The sequence below is a fragment of the Lepisosteus oculatus genome, chromosome 10, assembly GCF_040954835.1.
Source record: "Lepisosteus oculatus isolate fLepOcu1 chromosome 10, fLepOcu1.hap2, whole genome shotgun sequence".
Classification (NCBI taxonomy): domain Eukaryota; kingdom Metazoa; phylum Chordata; class Actinopteri; order Semionotiformes; family Lepisosteidae; genus Lepisosteus; species Lepisosteus oculatus.
This window is the reverse complement of record NC_090705.1, coordinates 37,064,287-37,087,823: the sequence shown is the minus strand read 5'-3', so window position 1 is coordinate 37,087,823 and position 23,537 is coordinate 37,064,287. Positions and strand designations below refer to the sequence as shown.

The window sequence follows — 23,537 nt, the reverse complement described above, 5'->3', positions numbered from 1 at the left end:
AATCTGTGGCAATGGAGGACTTTGCTCTTTGTGCAATGCTATTAGCATCACTTATAACTTTTTTTGAAAATTTTAAGAAAGAAAAATGATCAAATCTTTGAATTTTTCTGTTATTTCATGTTTATTGTACTTGTTTAATGAGGGGTATGCGCATTACTATACTTAGATATCAACAATAATGCATATGATATGTCTGGACAGTAATATTTAAAGATACACAGTTATCACTACCAGCAAAAATACTGGCAAAATAACAGTATTTCGCTGTATTTAACTACGATTACCCTGCACTCAGCTTTAAAATTAATTACAGGATTCCATTTTTTTTCATCTTCATTAGTAATATTTAATGCACAATTAAAACACATTTAACAAAACTTTCCTTGCTTTGTCCACAGTAGTACATAATAGTTCCTGCAGGTCTTTGGTTGTAATAGCCATAGGAAAACTGGAAGATAAAAAAAACGTTCCATCATTACATATAATCTAGTTTCAAAGCATTCTGGAGTAACATATAAAGAGTATATGAAATTAGTTATACAGAGGTTATACTGAATAGAACTGGTACAGTATTTTCCATGCTTGATATTACTTAAAGTACTTTAGAATCAATACTAAATACTATATCTGACATTGTACATTGAAATTGTTTATTCACTCAGATTCAACTACTGAATATCATCAAATCAAGTGTTGCGTAATTGCACTAATTAAAAAACTTCATGAGGACACTGAATGGAAATCAGTTAATGTCTGTTGCCCAAACAGAGAACAGGGATGTCTGAATCCTTGTAATATTTATATATTGCTTATTACTAACCAAAGTGCTATATTTTAACAAGGATGGTTAGCTACATAAAGCACTACTACATTCTATCCACAGTAATTGCATGGCTTAGTTGAAAAAACAAGTCAGTCCATGTTGGGAGAGAATCACCTTTTCACATTTTGTTCACAAATTAGATTTCTCTGTCTCTCTGTCTTCTGGTTCTTTAACTGCAAATTCAGAATAATCAATGATAGGTTTCGACTCATGAAATCCTTCTTATGTTGGGTGTTTCACACTGTTCAGGGAATTGAAAAATGTAGCTCTGCAGTCTTGAAGGTCTTGCACATAACATTCTTTAAAAATATATTCAGAAACAAGAAAGGTGTTGACTTCCTGACACCAGACAGAAAATTGCTTGCTGCTTCATTAGTTAATGTCCGCATCTTTCTCTTCATGGTATAAATTACAAGTTGTCTCATAAGAGGCAATAATAATTATCTCAAATCATTAAAGTAGGAACATGCAGGGTGGCAATTTAATTACTATATTTTGATTCTGGCTATTTTACAACATCAGCAGTGAGGTAATTAGGAAAATTAAATGAATAAAGTTGGCATGCAAGTACTGTACCTGCAGACATTTACATATTTTGCATTAGCTGTCACTTAGTTAGGTGACTATGGAGAGCTGGTGACAGCACTTTATATTAAATCTAGCTTGTGTGTGATGGTTGCCCTAAGGAAAATGGAAGTAATTGACAACATAGCTTTATAATTGATGAAAAGTGGTAAAATATCTTTTGTAATAATGAATGTGAAAGATGTACAAAACAGCAACAAGTACTGTATATAGCCAGTTACATTTGAATGACTTTGCCTACAGTAGCTAGTGCAAGCTGCAAGTGTACTCTTGGTAAAACTTCAAACCTAAAATCTTAGGCCCATAGAAATTCACCATAATGAAAAGCCAATTCTGATAGGGAGATACTGTAAGTTCTAATGAAAAAAAAAACACAATAACAAGACTGTCAAGAAGCTCAGTCACTGAAGGTGGTTATTCTATGAGTGAGTGGAGTTCTACATGCCCAGATATTGCTAGCTTGAGTCTGGGCAGTGTTGTTATCCTGATATGACTGGAATTCCTCAAGTACTAACTCACAGCTGCCCAAGTGTCAGACATTGGGTTAGGTGAGCTGAGTTTAGCCAAACTAAAGCTAAAAGTGTGCCTGTATTTTTGAGTTTTTCACAGTGAGAATCAAACCACGTCTCTGTTGTTAGGTTTCTGTTTAGTGCTGTAAAAGTTTTCAGAGCATTACAGAATTCAAACACATACAGAAAATATAAAAATGGTCAATTCTATTTCCAGTGCTGGAAAATTAAATAAACTCATGTATGAGTCCTACCTTCTTGACAGAAAATATACAGTATCTCTTCAGATTCTCTTGGGATTTTGGGAGATTAATATGTTAGAAAATTTAAAGCAGCCAGCTTTTCTAGAATAAAATATATTGTGCTCTGACACAAATGTGCTTATTTTCATGCTTTCCAGTAACTGTTGAGTTTTAAAATATGAATTTTAAGATCTTTCCACATAATTATTTTCATATTACCATCAGCAAATATTTTTTGTGAAACACAAAACTGTCAGGATTCATATCCCCTGAATGCTTAACAAATATCTTTTAGAGCTGACAGAAATCACTATCATCCGGGGGAGTTTGATTTAGAATGATTATAACTACACAGGCTGTTCATCACATTTCATGTATTGTCTGTATGCTCCACAACAGTAAAAATAAAATGTATCATACATTAAATTCTGAATATTTAATCATTTACAGGACTTTAATTTTTTCTCATCACGACGAAGATGTAACTGGAGCAGTTCTTACAAGCCCTGACCACTTACCAAATGGGTTTAACTGTGAAAAGAGCATATTACGTGTTAAAAATGGTTCAGCGTGCCAAGAAAAGACATGCTGATGTGAGCCATTTCTATCACGCTGGCACTGCATTAACTGACATAATCACCTCAGCCCTCACTGGGACTGATTCATCTTAAACTTAAATCATAAACCATGTTTTAGGCATGTAGGTTATGTTAAATGTGATTGTTTCTTTACATTTCTATTTGTATTCAGTCAGTTCAATGTGCACTGGTATGAATAGTACCCGCAATACTGATAATGTGAAATACTACTGATTCCATCTTTCAGAAGGTATGTCTGTGTTAGTAGTGCATAATCAAATAGAGCTTCTGTCTAATTGTCTTTTCTTAGTTAAGATCACTTTTAATATATATATAATACCTCCTTTATTTTTAAATGGAGTTAAGGTAAAAACTTTTTGCATACAACAAAGTTATTATTTTTTTTATGATTCTTTAGAATTACAGAGCAGTTCCTGTGGAAATCCTGGAGTTCCACCTAAAGGTATCCTATATGGGACAAGATTCAATGTTGGTGACAAGATCAGGTACAGCTGTGTGACTGGATATGTACTCGATGGTCATCCCCAGTTAACCTGCATCACAAATGCAGGGAATAATGCTGTGTGGGACTTCCCTGTTCCAATCTGTCGAGGTAAGTAACAATTGTATCATTCTTAAAACAATTGAGCTTATTGTTAGCTCTCTGTTAGTTATGGCTATGGGGCAAATATATCTAGCATGTACTTTGTGTATGCATATACTGTATGTGTGTGGCATGAGCTCTGGGGTCCATATAACAGTAGCCTAGTTCTGTGCAATATTTCTTCTTAACACATTTGTTAGTGTTTCATAGCATTAATACATTCATATAAGTTTGTAAGCTTTAGAAGGTTAATGAATGCTAGAGGTCATGGGCCCCATATTACAGTATATCCACATAAATGCTTAAATTCCCATGCAATCTAATTGAAATGTAAGCACCTAATATTTTGAATATGGGGGGGGGGTATGTTACTTGGAGAGTTTTACATAGATGTTTTCCAATACAATACTGCATTTTATGTGAAATGTTAATAATCAGTTATCTTGGTGGAAAGATTAGAAGAATCAGAGAGCTTCGGTCAGATAATGCTTGCAGGCCAAAAATATTTCATTCAGATTGCTTTTTAGAAAATCATAATTGATAGCAAAAAGTTGGTAATAAAACCATTTCCAAATAAATGAACATCACAATACATCACAACAAATGAAGATCACAACATTTATTAATAATGTTTCTTGGTCAGACTGTACCGTAAGGATTATGGTAGTGCCCTTATTGTAAACATAAGAAGATTTATTGTCCTGTGTTTTGGCCAATTATATTGTGCATTATCCATGACCATTTAAAAATAAGGCCTTCTTCCTGGGTAGTATTAGTTTTGAGAGGATGCATTTAATAGGGAAAAATGACAGCAACTTTATCATGTCTGCTTTTGTCTGGAACAAAGGCAACCTCAATTGCAACCTACACTCAATAGAAAAATTCTAATAGAATAAATACAGATTGTTATCCTGAGTGTACTACAGTTCAGAAGACAGGGAAAAAATAGTTTGCCAAGGAAGAATAAAGGAGTGGCCAAACACAATCACGACTGTACTGCACAGCTGTTTTACTAGCTGGAATGTGGTAGTGACTTCAGAAAGGTCGAATAGAATGCAATCCTGTCTGCTCACCATGCTGTGCCTTTGTTTAGTCTGTATCCTACACGCTGTTGCATTGTCCATGTATAATATGCTTATCAGACTAATGGCTGGACAGAGATTATATGAAGATTGTCAGAAAATGAAATATTGACATAAGACATTATATCAAGAATTGTACAAAAGCAAACATTACTTACATACAGGTAAGGTAAAAACAGGCAAAGGTTTATTCTATACCCAAAGAAGACTCCACAGCCAAAACGTTGTGTCTCTTTTCATTTCCTTCCAGCATGGAATAAACCTTCACCTGTTCTTTTGCAGCCCACGCATACTGACACAGCTACAGTACCTACTCAAACTTCATTATGTACATACTGTTTGCTTCTGTTCTATACAGTAGGTCATATATACAGTAATGGCATAGGCAATTAAATTATTGGGTTTAGAGTATAGATATAAATAGGGCACATTGTACAGTTTCAGAAAAAAAGCAATTTCCTGGAAAAAAATATAATGGGGGCATAATAAGAAGTAGAAATGTATACTGAAAGGTATTAAAATACAACAAAAGAGTATGATTGCATATTGATTACTTTACAGAATACAGTGATATTTAAATAATTCCAAAAAATAGGTGTTGCAAATACAATAGTCAACAATGTAATGCAAATCAGGAAAACGATAAAATCCATGGCTTTATTGAGCACCTGGTAAGTATGATAAACCCAGTAATAATGTACCTGGCAAACAGTGAAGTGTTAACACCATTTGGTACCAATTAAAATTCGAGTGCTTGCATTCTGTAGGAGCTGGAGCCTGTTGATGTCCAGTAAGTAGAGCATTGCAGGAATCCAGATGGGAAGAGACAAAGGCATGACAGAAAATTTCAGCATCTGCAATAGAGAGATAGAGGTTCACCTGTGCACTGTTGTGGTTGTGGCGGGGAGAATATTTCACAGATGAAACTGTTAAGGAAAAGGCCAATATCCTGTGTTTCTTAATGTGCAGATTGAAGTACAGGAGTTAAACTTCAGTATTAGTAGATTTAATAATAAAAACACACCTTTGATGTTAATGCAAGGCATACTAAATCTGACAAAAATATGGATTTTTAAAAATATATGCATCATATTTTAGATTAATATGCAGCCAATAAAAGCTTTATGAATGCTATATATAATAATGGGGCTATTAATTATTCATATAACAGTGCATGGTACTGTATGTTTTAACCTGTAGTTTCAAGGGGAATATTCATATTCATATTATGCTTTGTGGTTTTTGGGAAAGTATTAGTTCTGTTATGTAAGTGTTATTAATATACCAGTAATTATTTGGCAATATACTGTATATATTGTATGTCTGTAATCATCACCTCAAAATAACATGTTAAAAAAGTGCGAAAAATATATTAACCGTAAAATACAAACTTAATTTTTTCCCTTTTAATTTAAAGTAGTGTGCAAGCTGTAACAGTTACTTTAGATGCTTTTTAAAATTTGTGATTTCTTAGTAAAAGATATACATAAAGGGTTGCCATTAAATTAACAAAAAAAAAACTTCTCAGCAGTGTCTGTAATGTCTTTGTAGAGTTGTAATGATATCTGTAAATCAGAAATTAAAGTAAAGAAAAGATTTTGCTTGCTTAACAGTCCCTTTAGTTTTTAACCAGCAGCAGGAACACTGTGGAATTTGCTTAATCATAAGTTAAGCAAAGCTGTGGTCAAGAATTGGATAATAGATACCAATTAAGACACAAAGAAAATAAAATTGCTGTATGAAGTTGTTTGGTAGACCAGTAAGTGGCACTCTTGCATCAGACGTTGATATTTCAATCTGATTCCCATTTTTGGCTTTCCTGTGGGAAATGGCATCATCCAGATAAGATATTAAGATAAAGTCCTGATTACTTGTTACAGATCCAGATACAAAGGTAGTCTCAGGAGAGCAGTGGCAAGCTTAGTGCCGTAGCTGAAATTACTATGAAGGCTTATTAAATCGGGCAAAATATGACATTTACTGACATCCTCCTCTTTTCTTACTTTACTCGTCTGTCAAGTAATTTGAGTTGAGGTAGTATTATGTTCTGCCATGTGTGGATATACATTATAATAAAGTATTCATAGTTGCAAATACTATTAAACCTGGCTAAACAGAGTATTGTGTGGGGGATAATGTTTCTGAAAAGTTATGAAGTACTAGAAGCAAGTTGGTTTGTCCTTTACAACTGTTGTGTAAAACTGCAGTACACAGATCAGACATTAGTATTACCTGAATAGTTAGAATTCCTTGTGCTCTCCTGACAAACCGCCTGTTTTCTCTCTTGATTTTTTTTTTCACAACTCTTTCTTTATTTTTTCTTGTACATAAGGGGAATAAAGCTTGTTTAAGTTATTTAGTCACGGATAGGTACTAAGAAAATATGTACTTCATTTCAATATCTAAACTCCAGATTTACTTCTTAAGACATTTCGAGCTTGGCTAGAGTTTTTTGCTTTAATCCCTTTTAACAATATCTTCTGTTTTCCTTTTTGAAGGGCATGCATAATCTCCAGCATTCACAGTTTTATATTCAGGGAAAATATGTATTGTAAAGTATTCAAATTCAGGAAATGTCCTTCTGCATGTGCACATGCATATTCATATATATGCAGAACCTTTTGAAGATGTTGCAGGAATGTAAATTCCGTCTACAGTGCAATACATACTTTGAAATCTACAAGTATGTATTAAAACACAGAGGCTGTTGCTCCTGCTGTTAATGTGATGAGAGTTTAAATAACAAATGCGTATCAGGGCTGCATGGCATTTCTATAAATTGATTTAAAAAAAAAAACTTCAATTCAAATGGAAATGAAATGCTATTGTAACTGTCCTACTGTACTGTACCATGAAATTACAATTTTAAAAGTTGGAAGTAATCTGTCATGTGCAGCTGCATGCATGGTTTGAAAAAGCTATCCTTATAACTTTTGGGTTTTTTTTTCTCAAAATGCTAGTGTGACATATTTCACAAAGTAAGCCAAATGAAAATCAGTAAAATAATGTTAAAAGCAATTTCATTTCATTATCATGATTATTCTTGTTGTTAGTAGTAGTAACTGTTATAGTATATTTTTTTAATAGATGATCTTTTACCTTTCAATGAATGTGGGTGCAGTAAAGAAAATATCGGAAATCTTTGCTTTTCACTCATATTCACTAGAGAAACTTTAAATAATGGTCTCCATTGTATTTAAGGAATTACACTTTTGTATAAAGGAACTAGAAGAGGCACTGTTCCTTTGGGAGATCAGCCAGATTAAAAAACAAAACAATTTGTATGTAAGAATGTCAGTTGGAAATCAAAAAATGGCTTTGCATCATCCAAAAGTAATAGGAGTGTCTGCAGTATTCATTATTATTATTATTATTATTATTATTATTATTATTATTATGTATTCATCCTGTGGGTAGTGGAAAGTCAGAGTCTACATACTCTGACTTTAGCATCATCGGATGCTAGTTTACAACAGACAGGATGGATGTGGGAGAAACTATAGTACCAGTGAAAATCCTTACAAACCCAGACAGAATATGCATTCTTTAAACAAACAGATGACTAAAGCCCTAATTGAACCAAGGACCCTTGGAACTGTGAGTCAGTAACATTAAGTGCCACATCACTGTGTACCCATCATCGTTATCATCGTCATTACTGTCTTAAAGTGACTAATTTATTATCTGTAATAAAAATAATATTTGTGTATTTTCATTCGATTTTTGGCTATTTCCTTTCCATTGCTTCCTGAGTATGTCAGAGATGTAAACATTTCCTACAGTTATGAGTTAATAATGAATATTGCGTAATGAATATTCAGGACCTGATGGAACTCTTTTTCTGAGTGAGGTAAGCCCATATGGAATTCATTGCAGAACAGTGCTTTGTCAGCTTCTTTTGTGATTTGTGATTATTCAGAATGAATACACAAAAAGCTACAATAATACGTTGTATTATTAGCTACAATAATATGTTTTTAGGTTGAACCTTTAATTATAATAATAATTATTATTCCTTGCTTTTATTCCTTTTATTCCTTGCTTGAGTTTTTTTTAAACTAAAAGATCCCAAAGTGCTTTGCAAATGGGTGAGGGCCCCGTTCTTCTATGACTGAAGTGCATTAGCTACTTAGATAATGCATGTCAGCCACTATCCACCAGCAACCCCAGCACACACACAAATTGATGTAAATGAGATATCTAGGGAGGCCAGATTTTGTAAATCCAGAGTAAGATTTAAAACCCCTCCATTTTTTAAAACTGCCATGGCATCTTTAATGACCAAGAAGTCTGGATCCTTGTAATGTGCTGATGTAATATGCCTCCTTCTACAACACAGTGTGCCCAGCCACCACACTGGAGCACTGTTTTCGTTTGAGATTTTAGTCTAGAGAGAAGTGTGCCGCCTACAGATCCATCAACACCACTTAAAACAACCACCAGATTATAGTTACAGGTTTCTCTTCCTAAAATTGGCCAGGCCTAGTTTAAACCCCTATTATCTGATAATGTTAGGCACAAGGGTGGTAATTCTGATGCCCAATTTAAATATTGCTCATTATACAGTATAAATCAGATTAATCTAAATCGGCATGGTTTTAACAGCTGTACACCTCACTCCATGACTTTCAGATTATATCATTTTTAGACATAAACAAAGGTGATACAAAAGTGAGCACTACTTATCCTGTTTATCTACTGTACAGGTTTATAACATAATGCATTGTTATCAGAAACCTAAATAAAATGCTTATTTTCCCAAACAAATTCTTCCATCCTTTTTTTTTCTTCTTAGAAAATAATGTCTAATGCCTGCTATGTTTTGAGCAATCAGGAATATTCTTCTGTTATAGAATTTGAAATATATAATCAAATTACCATTGATACTAAGTGGATGAATGAAATCAGTTTTCTTTCCAAAGTAACAGACTTCAGTATAGGCTTAGTTTAATGAAGAATTGCAATTAAATAGAAATAACACCCTGCCTCAAAAAGTGTAGGTGCCATATATTTTCCTGGATAAAGCTTTCACAGCAGTGTGTACTGCAAGGGATTGTTCAAATTGACTTGAATTTCACCATTATTTTTTACTTCATGAAAACTTCATTGCATAGTTTTCATAAAATGTGTCAGAAGTTATAATACAACACAATCGAAAGCTTCATAATAACAAATAATTTTACTTCAGCTACTCTTCTCAATGCAATGAAGAAGAAAAGGTTATTCCTCTTAAATATACTATTAATCTGATGATTACCCCGTATGGTATTCATATTTTCTTATAATCTTCTGCTCCTAAATGTGACCGTTTGTACTGTAAATGTGTTAGAATTTTAACTAAATTTCTTAACCTCTTTTAATCGCTGAAGGGTTTTGTTTTACATTTCTATAAAGTATATACAGTATATATTACACTACACACTTTGAGAGATATGAGCTTTGCTTGATTTGGAAACTTTCCAGTCAGGCTCTTAGGATGTTATATTAACATATTGAGGGTATTCAGCTTACTCAATACATTCTACAGCCAATAAATAAAAGGCATGTTCTGATATGTACTGTAGAGGTCATTGATAATGTGGTAAAGTCCAGTGGGAGTTTATTATGTGTTGTGAAAATAGACTTTTAAAGTAAAAAAAAAGTCAATGTAATGTGATAGATAGCCTTGTTTAACTGTTACTGTACTACTCCTTTAGAAAGTACTGATATTTCTAGCAGGTTACAATCCATATTTTATACCATACAGTATATTGGATAAGGGACAGATGTACAGGCTTTTATGTCTAACAATGCAGACTTTTGACACTTAACTTTTTGAAAATGATGCATTTATGCGGATTGAGACACAGATAGGATCTAAGAATAAGATGCATTTTCATTCATCCTGTCATAATGCCACTGAACTGGACTTAAGTTTCTCCTTTTTAAGGCATTTGCGTTTTTGGCTTTAGGAAGCTGAAAGCTTTGAATTTAATGTATTGCATCACATTGATAAGGGCCCTAGTCCACAAGTGACTGAGCTTTCACTCTAGTGATTTCTTCAATTTCCAGTTTCATTTTGTAAAGGTATTAGTTTAGTTGTCTAAGAGTCTTGTGTTGTTTTTGATGTTTTTTAGAAGGTGGTCTACTAAAAATGCTACTGTATGTTTTGTGGTTTGATAGGATGCAAGCCAACTGTCTTGTGGCATGCAGTTCTCTCTAGTGGTATCTGTTTTGCATTTCTTGTCACTAGGCAACAATGCCAATGAAGTGGAAATGTTTCCACTCATGCTTTGAGGAGCTCCAGTGTGTGACTTCTATTATGTGATGAACTTGTTTTTTCCTAAGTCTCTCTTTACACACTTCAGAAAGGTCTTTTCTCACTCTTCTTCACATGAGTGGGGCTTCCAAATGTTTCTTTGCAGTTCCCCAACAAGGCATTCCAGAAACATTAATGAGGATAAAGTGTAGCCTTAGTTGCATTAAGTGTTACAAATGTAAGACAGGCACAAATGCACATATGAGGAGGAAAAGACATCAATATTGTTACATGTACTGTATATACAATGTTAGCATCAGAATTAAATGTAGCTTTGTTTCCAGAACTAAGCTTTAAGAAGCATTCTTAGCAGCAGATAGTTAACTGTGACAAAAAATCAAGCTAAACCTGGTTAATATCCAACAGCTTTATACTGTGTTTTATCATTCCCTCCATGCACTGGTTTACACCCTTTTTCCATCAAAAATGTAATGAACATGCAGCTCAAGTTTTTTTTTATTAGCATATAAAATGTTTAAGATTCATCTTTTCACATTTTACTGAAATGTTCTTGTTATATGAGGTGCGATTTTAATTATAGGTTTTACTACCCATTGTACATCATCTTAGACTGGCTCAGAGAAGAAGGAAACAGGTGAAACACCACAGAAGCGGAAAAAAATCTAAGAAAAAAAAGCACAGTGTGGCACTCTTCATATTTTATTATATTAAGTCTCTGAACTATAATAAAACTATAGACCTCATGTCTTTCATTTTGTATGCTGGTAAAGTGTTGGAGACCACAAAGTGTGCAATTCCAGCATGTTTCTTCTTTTACATGGCAGCCCTGCTTATTGAGTCTTGATGACTGATGAGTTTGATTCTGGTTTCAGAGATTCTTGTTTGCAAGGATGGTCATCCTGTCTGGCCCCAAAACCTAAAATCTAGTTGCCTTTTAGTCTCGGTATCGATCGTAGCATGGCCTCTACTGTGAATCACAAAGAAATAGCAGTCATTTGAGGTCAATTTGCAAGACTTTTTACACGATGGTGTCTTACCTGTAAAGATACAGTACAGCAATCCAAAAAATATTTATCAACATTATAATGTTAAATGAATTTTGCACACATTATTATGTGGGTTGTAGTTCCAGCTCATAATAATGTACACTGTTATGACACTTAACAAAATATAAAAGAGTGGTTTATTGTATAGGAGTGACCTATCCTATCCAAAGTAATGGCAATGACTGTGCAAATGTCATGTGTAATGATTGCTCAGAACAGTAAAGTGAAAGCATGCCAGGCCACTTCCCCATTGTGCTTTGCTGCTCATGAATGTGAATGATGGTTGTTGTGTGTTCTCTCACAAAATGGGGTTATTAACTATGTGTATATCTCTGGTGTATTGCTGAGGGCCACAGTTAGCTTGACAAATTTAAAGGCAGTGGTTAGCAGACAAAAAAACCTGAAAAAATACAGCAGTCTTAAGCTGTAAGATGCTACTGAACAACTCACCATATCTCAGGCAGTGCAATGATCACTGCATGACTTGTTGAATTAAAATTTGTGTACTCAAAAGAAAATGTTTCCTTTCTTGGAGAGATATGAACTATACTTCCAGCTATAAATATACTGTATTTCATATAGATTTACATTATCATTGGTTTCATTGCCATCCACCGCCTTTATAGAAACAGGAGTCTGCTATTTGGCCATACAGTATTTCAGGCATTGTAAGTAATTGTAATATTACCCATAATTTAATTACAATTTTAGTACATTTTTATAATAGATTCATTAGTGTTTACACAGTGTTTACATTGGTCTTCCAAGAAAAATAAACACGTCAAAAGAAAGAGGTAAAAGACCCAGGTAATCGAAGTAGTAGTACTAATAGTTATCTCAGGCTAAGCTACTTCACTAGTAGATCTAATACCAGAATTCACACACCTATTAGAATTAGAGGAGGGGAAAACTTTTCCTTGAGGAACAGGGCATCATTATCATCATCATCATTATTATTATTTTTAATATTATTATTGTTGTTATACATTCACTAGTGTGATCATTAATCCAGCATCCGTAGAGATGGGTCATAGGACAAAAAGGCCACAAGGTGGATATATCTAGCAAGACAGTAAGCCCAAAGACAAGGAAGGAAAACAGACAGACATCAAATTCAAAGACCACTGTGAGAGACTTTACCTTCTTCGTAGCAGACTAGACATCGGATTCTGTCCAGTTAATCTGTGCACTGAAAAAGTATCAATCTATCCAGGTAATCTTTTCACTGAAAAAGTATCAGACTCTGAGCCTCATTATTAGGGTCTTGCTTCCTTATTTATTTGTGAAAATTATGATTTCCTATATTGGGGAATCCTCGGGGTAAAAGGAATCTCTTCTTTGTTAGTGATGTATTGTTTAAAATAGAGAAGTAGGTTTCATTTCAGTTGTAAGCATCCATTTAGAAAGAGAGCTTTAGTCCTAAAAGGATTCATTTAATTAAATGTATGCTGGTTTCTTACTTGTCTTTTATTTAATAGGATGTAAATTTCTTATTTGTCTTTTACATTGGTCTAGATCACAAAGCCAGAATTTTCTGTGTTTGTAGAAGGCAGGGCTCTGATCACTTACAGACTTTACATATCTATTTCTAGTTGTAACAATTCTATGTGATTTTTTTCGTCTTTTATTATAATAAATATTTGTCTGTTTAAGCTTACTGCTTGGTTATTACTCCATTACCAAGCTGTGTAACCCTGGCTATAGGGGGTGAAATCATTATTAATCTTTATAATTTGCTTGCATAGCAAGCTGGTGTCAGGGCCTGATTTTTATATTGGTTTGATAATGCCTTATTTAGCCATTATAGCCCCCAAACTCATTATAATATCAATGAAAAAAAAATAATGTATGTGACTTTTTATTGTTTTACTGTCAAAGGTAATTACATTTTAAATACAGCCAGAACAAAGCAGATTCAGTATTTCATACAGCCAGATGCTTTTACATTTTATCTTCAAAACATCCTCTTTTTGGATTTGAAATGGGATGCATGGAGATTCCACTTTATTTATCAAAACAAGTTCTAGCTTTAATTGTCAAGAAGTGTGTATGTGTATACTGTATGTATGTACTGTATGTATGTATTGATGTGTAGATACTAAAGGCATAGTAATTCCTGAGTTACTGTATCATGAAGGAAAATGTGCAGTACATCTTTAATCATTTTCTAAACCATCAGCAAAACTTTTAACACATTTCCCAATTTAAAAGAGGATTACCAGCAAATATATTTGAAATATCTCGGGTATACTTATTTTAGTCTTGTGGAATTCCATCAACAGTATGACTCATCAGTAGATATGATATTGTGGTACTGTGCAAATTGGGAGTTTTTGATGTTTCCCTTATTAATTTTGATGGACCTATTTCAAGGTTTTGCAAGCTGAGAGCTGGATTTACAGAAGCACACATTTTTTGTGGCATTCACAACTCAGGGCCATCTTTTTAATGCCCTAAATCCAATCCTGCTTTTAACAGTCAGTTCACATGCAAGGTAAGCAATTGGAAAGGAAAAAAATGTTCTAGAACAAATCTTAATAGTTGGATTAAAGATCTAATTGTTATGCAGACTCACTAGTAATGACAACAAAGTACACTATTAAATATCACTGTTAAAACAGCAATACTTTCCTCATTTGTTCTGGTTTTAGATTATTCATAGATGGGAATTATTAGGAGACCATGAGTGGTAAAGGCCGGGGACTATTTTGGCCAGGACACTGGAGTAACACAGCTATGGTTTGAGGAACGCCCTGTCCTAGGATTTTTAATGATCATGGAGAGTCTAGACCTCAGTTTCATGTCTAATCTGAAGGATGACACCTTTTATATAGTATTATGTTCACCCTAACTATACTGGGGCACAAGGCCCATACAGACCACAGGGTAAGCACTGCCTACTGGTCCCACTAACACCTCTTCCAGCTGGAACCTTAGCTTTCTCAAGAGGTCCCCCATCCAGGTACTGGACAGGCTCATACCTTCTGAGTTTCACTGGGTTGCCACCGGTGATTAGCAGGGTGATATAGTTGCTGGCTAATTATCTTCAGGAACAGTGTTTCAAAATGATAATTCTTACAGGTTTCCTAGTTGAAAGATACTGTGTCTACCGATGTATAATTAAACAGCTTAAATATTAAGGGCCTTACTAACTTAGCAATTACTTTAGCTGACCATTCACAGTTTTTAGAATGTCAGTCAAAGGAGCCAAAATGAACAAAAAATGAAGAGTCTGAGTGCAGAAGTATTCAGGAAAGCAAGAGTGTCTGACTAGTTGACAAGTTGAAAAGTGCTTTCTTTATATTTCTGGAAAGCTGTTAATAAAAGATTGTTCTTTAATTATTTACTGCATAGTTGTTTTAACAGTGTGTTCTTCCAAAATCACTGCTAACCCTTCTGGACTTTAGATTTGTCAACATGACAAAGGCTGAAGACATTAAATGGGAAGAGGTAGAAAATATTCCAAATACCACTGTTTACAGATAGTTTCATTTATTTTAGCTTATTATATTTCAATATATGAAATAAATGTCATATTTCAAATAAAAGTGAATATTAGTATTAGAGATGATTACACTTTCTGTGTGATTCAGTTTTTACAGATGTTATAGTTCGGGTTAACTCCTCAAAAGCACACAGTCTCATACTGGGGTTACCATCTGTCTTGATCTTGATTTGCCTTGTTGAAGACAAAAAATACACACATTGTGTTTTGGTCACTGTAAACTTTGTGAGCTATTTAAAAAATGGAACACAATTAATAAATAAGTATGTTAAAAATAACTGAACAATATATGTAGAAATTGCCGGTGACATTTGTGACAGGCATATTGGGAATAAGGGTTTATCATGGTGAAAATAAACTCCTAATTAATATAATCTAATTAATTAATAGTAGCAGCCCAGTCTTCAGTCTTCTGCCAAAGGAGGGCATTCAATATCTTGCAGTGACAGCAGCATTCCTTGAACTACACCCCTGCACTGGCACTGCTTTAACGGTGTTGTAGATCTCTGTTGTCTCTCTCCTTCATTACTGGCAGTCATCCAGATTTTACATCATTGGCAAGGCAAGATTGAAATCCCTGCACAACGCGAGCAGTGACTTCCCCCATGCAGGAAGCACATCTCTGGTTTTGATGAGCCCAATATTTCTGCCACTCCAGTGTGGCCTTCTCATTGTGTTTGGCAAAGTTTTCCTTTGAGGAAAAGCAGTATGTGCCAGTACGTGGATTAGCAACTCATTATACCCTTTTGATCACACCATATGTTAGTATCACCTCTTTGAATTTTACTTCCCCACACTGTCATCATTGCATCCTTACAAATTCTACAATTAGCTTAGCAAAAAACAAAGACTTTTTTTCTTTATGTTCTAAAGTGTTATTTTTTTCTGTGCTTTAAAGGCTTCATAATGTACATATACTGTAGATTCCTACTGATGTGCATACAGTATGCCTGCATTGGTCCACATTAATCTTGATTCTTTTTCTTGGGTGTATTCAAAATGTAAGCTTTTAAATTATTATTTGTTCATGGAATATTGTGCATGGAGTAGAAATATCCGTCATAACCCTTAATTTAATCCAGGTAATTTGTCTTTTTATTTCCTGTTTACAGATTGCATATTTAATTAAGATGAGTTGCAGAACACCAAAACACATTATTTGTGGAAATTGTGCATCGGTTTTAGAAACTAATCCCATATGAATCAAAATGGGTGGGTGGCAGAGTGGCGCAGTGGCTAGCATTGTTCCTTGTGGCACTGGGGCACTTGGCCCTCTCTGGGTTTCCTCTGAGTACCCCGGTTTCCTTCCACAGTCCAAAGACATACTGGTAGGTTAATTGGCTCCTAGGAGAAGTTGTGCGTTGCTTGCTGGGAAAGGTTTTGGCTCCCACATGCCTGTATAAACTCAGTTAGTTGCCATTGAGAGTTGTTTCACCCACATTCTAATGAAATGGACAGAGCTAATAAAGATACACATTCCCATAATTCAGCGCGAGAGGATGACTACATTCTCATAAAACACACCATAACTACGAAACTGTGACTGTGAGAGGTGTTTCATTTGTCTGGTCAGGGTTAGCTGTGCAAATTTGATTAGCTCCAGTATGTAAAACAGCTGTATACTGTAGATACCAATAGTGTAAAGTATTGTGAGGTTCTGCTTAGCTCATTCTTTTTGTATAAGAAATTTTGTAATTGAAAATGATTCATCAACCTCTAGGCTTTTCAGAAAAAAAAGGTGTTAATCAGTGAGTTAAAACCTACTCCAATATGCAATGATATATGGTCTCCTTGTTTCTGACATTTTACAGTGAAATCATTTTTGAAATGCACACATCGCCAGCGCAAAATTGAGATCTAGAGGTTAAAAGTAATGTCTGTTGTTTCTATTTTTTAGTGTTCCATCAAACATATTTGTATATGTGACAATTCCATCTGTTCACTTTTGAAGACTGAGTCATCATGTATAGAGGCTATTTCTTTACCCCATGTGCTTGTGTTATCTGGTACTAATGTAACTTACTGAAGGAAAACGTCTGTATATTGTACTGCATAACCACCTAAAACAGGTGCTTATTGGAAAAAGAATGATGTTAGATTTTGGAGCTGTGAACTATTTTAATATTTTGAAAAATTCTTATGACTACAACCTGTTAGTGTTGAATGTCAATAACGAGGAACGTGTTTCTTCAGCTCATAAAGTGTTTTTTTTGGGGGGAGGCGTGTACAATGGGAACAAATTTATGAAATATGTACAGTAAATGACCTGTGACTAAGTTGTTATCTCTTAAAATAATTCTGGAATTATAATGTCCTATAATGTTATCATTTAAAAAAACACCACACAGAAAATAATTGTTAAAAATACAAACAATATGAAGCACAATTCTAAAATGTTTTTTGACTATTTTCAGTTTCAAGAGTCCAGGCTTTAAAAGTAGAAAAAAAGACACAATTACAGGTGTGTCAGTGTTTTACAACATGCTTCATACGTCAATACAATTGTGGTATACAACATTTAGTATGGGGTATAAGCAATATTCTAATTTTTGCAATTTCCATTAATAAACTCAGTACCTGATCCCTACAGTGTGCAAATAACTTTTACTGTCAATATTCAGATTGTTCAGATTCAACAATGTATTATGGATTTCTAGTTAGTTTAATGCTTCTTTATATGTTTATAAAGTGTCATTTGCAACCCCTAATGGAAAGTACCTGCCAAAGTCTATTCTGGTATGTATAACATAATTCGTCTAAGTTTGTATGCTTAATCTATTACAACAAACAATTGCCCACGCATCAATTTCATTTAATATAAATAGTCCCATCAAAAGTATTCAAACTGCTTTTTTCTATTTTATCAAATATGCAGTTTTTGAGGTTCAACAAGGTGCTTGTTAGTCATTTGATTATTTAAGATGGCTCTTCAGTATTCTAAAAGAATAACATGCATATTCTGCAGTGTACTGTAAGTGTCATGAAGTACTGGAGTGCACAATAATAGTGGCAGTGTACATTTGCCCTCCTAATGTTGACAGATCTGTAATACCACATGTGCACAGGACAGCCTTATAATAGAACAAACATACTTTTATACTTTTCTGTTACAAACGAATTGGGACTAACATCCTTGTCCTGACTTTGAGAGAGTCTTCTCATTTAAGCATCTCACTGCCTTCAGATGGATACCAACTGTGTACCCTGTGGTATTGCAATATTATGATCTGAATTTTCTAAACAAATTCATATCAAGCTTTCTAATTTAACACGGGTATATTAGGTGTGCACATTTTTTAATCTTGAATATTATTACTACATATAGTAGTACATATATATAGTACATATATTGTATACGTTAGTAATTCCTTATAAGTCAACTTATTTATATGTATGTAAACTGCATATTGTTTTCTTAATTTAAACTTTGAAATTGCAATTATGACTTTCTTCAGTCAAAAAAGCACTGTCTGTTCTCAACAGTCTCTGTGGGAGGTCTAATCTGTTCTCTGTATGACTTCTCCATTTATAATTAATCCCCTCCCAGTTACTTTTATATGAGAGAACTGGACTAGATACAGTAAGTGATAGCCCTGACCAGGATCCAACCTTGGACAAAACTCGTTTCCTCTAAAACCTTAAAACACCAGCTAAGCCATTTTAAACATGCACGTACAGTAGAAACTTCGCAATACCATGCCAGTGGTTCTCACTCTAGATTACACCTGACTCTGTGTGATGCACTCTGGGTGTTCCTGTTACCCTACCTACACATATTTTTGTAGAGCACTGTGAGATCAATTTTAGATGAGTGAGACTAAACTACGTTGAAGCTGAGCCCTCAGATAACCTTCCTCTATGTCAACTTTCATGTTATTACTGAACAAATGTTCAGACACAAAGTCTTCTTGGGATTGTGCTCATTTGTCAACATTACCCTTACAGAAGAAACTACAGCTAGATTACTTGTTTCTTGTACAAAACATGCGTGGCTGCCTTTTCCATGATCAGAAATCATTTAATTTTATAATTGTTTTGCTCTAGTGAGCTCCCATTTAATACATGTTTATTATATTTAATACAGTATATGTCTTGTTGCAATTTATTATGTGACTTATTCTAGTTATAATAGACTGTACATGTATATACAGTATATACACATACATTGGTTAGTACCAGGTTAATACCAGTTTTCCCATTTCTTTACTATTTTCATCTTAAATTTTGGTGTTAGGGAGACCCTTTTTTTATCTTGCTGAAACCATACCAAGCAAGTGTACAGTAAATGATGTACAGTAGCATCTGTACCTTTTATTGTATTTATTATTGCTCATTTTATAAATTATTAGGGTTCAGAAAATGCCCACAGATTTACCATTCTGTTTTGTACTTCACAAATATACAGTATGTCAAACATTCAGGTCATGTTTTACTTCATAGAACATTCTTTCTTCTACTTGGAAAAAGATAATAATGCTGGCAGTTGTGGATGGTTATTGCTGGTGTTAGTGATGTTTCTGGATGGCTCATTGTGACAACCACTTCATGAGACACCATTCTGTGGCTGTTATGGAGTTGAAGGCAGATGTCTGAAAATAAAATTGGATCATTCATCTTATCCAAAAAGTAAATATATTTTAAGAAGATGATTAAAACATGAAAAGCTCAAGGAAAATGCTTTGTTTCAAATTTTATTTTTCGTTTGGCTGCTCTTTATCTTCTTCCCAATCTTTAGACATTGTCTTTTGTGAAGAAGTTATGGTCTGATAAGCATCTGCTCTGTCTTTGCCAGTAGTTAAATATACAAATACAGTGAAACCTTTGAGACACACACAGCATTGCCTTTGAGTACATTTTGATTCAAAATACAATCTTAAGCCCTATTAACCTTACAAAACCTGCTCTAGTAAGCAAAATACTGCAGTTTAACCCAGTGCTAAGCATCAGATACTGTATATTTACACAACAGTTACATTTGCCACCATTTGGATGGTGATACACTGGTCTTTGCAGCAATAAGATGTACATTACTTGTGCCAAAAGCTTAATTAAAATGTACATATTTCACCATTACCAGCAGTAACTTTTAAATCTGTGTAGTACTTTTAAATCGAAATAGTTGCTTGTAGCAAGAACAGGAAAACAAACTTATGTATCTGGGCCTGGAAAAAGGCCTGATTAATGGCACTTAGTCATGGTTTCCATAAACTCAAGAGAAACCGATATTTTATTTTTAATAAGCAGCCGAGAACTTTCCCCAGAGACCTGATCTCTGTTTTCCTTTGTGTTTGAGAAAACATGCCTCAAGAGATTCTTACAGATTCAGTGGAGACCATCAAGAACATCAAACTATATCTTGCACGAACCTTCTTAATATAATCATTTTTTCTTTCTCCTTTCACATTTACTTATGATTTTTTCTATTGTAGTTAAGTATAGTGCATCATTTATTTACATATAAAACCATAAATCCCATTGCTTACAAATTACTGATATTTTCTTATTAGAAAACAAGTAGACATATTTGTATTTGATTATTCTCTAGCATTTAAAGCAAATTAATAAATTATCAAAGTAAACCTAAGCACATTCTTCAATGTAACATGCATACAGTATGTGTTTTGGATAGAATTTTGTATTTTGTTTTTCACGGCGATGTAGTTGTTTAGGACAAACTATATAACTGAGTGCTGTATGTGGAAGTTTCATCACTTGAATCATTCAAGAATCAGCTTGATGTTGCCTTTGGATTAACTGAGTCATCTGGCAACTAATCTAGAAAATTAGTCAAATATGACCTCCTCTACTTTTGTAGTAATTCTTGTGTTAATACATATTGTGCGGCCACAACAGATGGTACATCCCCAGAGCATCTTACCATGTGTGGAAGCTCTTTCCCCTTCCCAAGATGGCGACCAGAGCTGCCAACAACTACTGGAGCATGGAACAGCTGTACACCCTGCTCCAGTCTAGTTAAATTGATCACCAAATTGGCAGTAGAGAGATGGATGGAGACAAAGTTAGTGGTGTAGAGAGAAGGCAGAGAGTGGTATGTGAAGCTCAGAGTGTATGTGAGGTCAGCACAAGGGATGACCAGATACAATATGCGATATTGGTATAAGCAACAGCCAAATGTGTGAGGTTGGTACAAGGGACGAACAGATCTGTGAGATTCTGGGAAGCTATGCTTGTGAAGAATGTACCTGGGTTGCTCTAGTGGCTAGGTGAGATGACACCCATGAAGCGAAGTCTGCAAGTGAATGAGCACCACAGTTATAGAAGGATATGCTGGTATGTCTGTTGTTTGTGCCAGTAAGCAGGTTTGCTGCCCAGTACCAGTAGAGAGCGAAGACTGGAAGAAATAAGTCAGAAGCTCAAAAAGGTGTCTAGGTTTTCTTTTAGCATTTTGTTTTATGGTGGTCGGTGTATTCATTTGTGTAAATAAAGAGCACAAGCGGAACCTTACAGCCTGTACTGGGGTGTGTCTGTTGATCAGGGACCTTCCTAAAACAATACTCTGTTGTGACTCAATCTCAGTGGTATCAGGATATAAAATTAGAATAAATTAAATATGGATAGCATCTAAAACTGGAAATGTACCAAAAAGAAATATAAAAAAGCAAAAAATGACACATTTTAAATGCTTTATGTGTATATGGTAGTTGTGAATTCTACCATTATTGGTAGGCTTATAAAATTGTAAGGATTGATATCCACATGAGACTCTGACAGTTTCAGAACTCATCTTGGATTTTGTCCACAGAATTATTTTAAATTTAAGCACTGGATTTTTTTCCCCCCTATGAGTATTAAAAACATTACAGCTGAATCTCAATCAAATATACAGTGCTAGTCATAACTAGCCCTAAGAATGTAACATAAATTTAATAAATGTGTTCTGAATGACAGACAAAACTACAGTATCATGCTAAGCTTGCTATCACATTTTGAACTTGTGAAATTAAATTTCACTACTCAAATGGAAATTAAAATTTGTGTGTGGTGGGAGTGAAGTATAAATACTGTTTGGATACAGTTTTAAAAATTTGCTCAGTATTGCTTCAGAATAAGCTGAATTGTCCATTTTTAGAATTGAAGACATGAAAGATTAAAAAGAGTAAATAGTAGAAAATTGTTTAAATATGTGGTGGAGTGTTTAAGAGGAGGCTCAAGAAAACACTCTAGCTCTCTGCAGCCAGTACTCTTCCTCTTCAAAATATTAACTTCACCTCACTGATGTTCTAACCAAATCTCATTCCCTTCCTCCAGGCGACAGGCACCCTTAGTACTGATAATAGTACTAATCGTATCTTAAGACTCCTCTTTCTCAGTCTTCACAACTGTTAGATTCTCCCTAATAACTTTGGTCCAGATACTGCTGCAAGCATCCAAGCCTGCAATGTGCCAATGCAATCATTGTGTTAATATATAATATGTTAATAGAAGTAGAGCTCTATTTAACATGCAGCGATGTAAAATCAAAAATCCTAAATATGCTATACGTGGTAAATGTCCCAATTAAGGGTCACAGTCCTGCTTTAGAAGCATAATCGAATCAGAAACTGTTGAATATGCAAAAAGAGACATTTGATCTGTGTAAATTAACACACAGTGTTCCATTACGTATTTGAGAGCAAAGGGGAAGAACAAACCTTGCAGACCCTGAGGTTTTGAATGAGAAAGCCCTGTTCAATAGGTAGTAAACTATCAATCTTACCTTGCTACAGTGAATAATTTTGACATGTAATTGTAATAAAAATTTCTTTCACAATACTAGTTGAACTGAAAGTGCACTTAAAAACTTTTATTTCATAGTGGTGTGACAGAAACAGGTGCCTAAAGAATCATAATGGTCCAGTTTTGTAATGCATTTCAAAATCTGATATTTGTAAAATACATGGTTGCCAACCTGGTCAGATTAATGCTATTTAAGAAATAAAGACACATGCAGTGCTGGTAAAGTGATAAATATTTATAGATTTGGTAGTTGTTGAAGACTAGTTCGTAGTTACAATGAATATATTAAGGTAAAACAGTCCATACCTGCAATAAACAAAAGCAGTATTTTTTCAATCGTGTTTGTAAAAGATTTCCTTGGATTACTAACTACTGCTGAGTTGTCAGATGAAATTATTAGTCATGTCCATTAAAAAAAAATCCACGTTAGTTACATTTGCTTAGTTATCCAATGCAACACTGTCCAAAAATCATTATATCCCAAAATCCCCCTGAGCATTATAATGTATCACTGTAGCTTCCTTAGTCTTTCTTCAGCACCTTTCTTTATCAGTCTCTCATAGCATA

The 23,537-nt window shown here is 34.3% G+C and overlaps 1 protein-coding gene across 11 annotated transcripts in view; it reads left to right on the top strand.

Annotated features, from left to right (window-relative positions):
* csmd3b (CUB and Sushi multiple domains 3b) overlaps positions 1-23,537 on the top strand; it is a 553,423-nt gene that overhangs the window by 181,109 nt on the left and 348,777 nt on the right. For all 11 annotated transcript variants that reach the window (XM_015357110.2, XM_069195150.1, XM_015357108.2 and 8 more), the window contains exon 4: positions 3,156-3,350. In XM_015357110.2, coding sequence (XP_015212596.2) covers positions 3,156-3,350 — 195 coding nt within the window. The remainder of the gene's footprint in view (positions 1-3,155; positions 3,351-23,537) is intronic.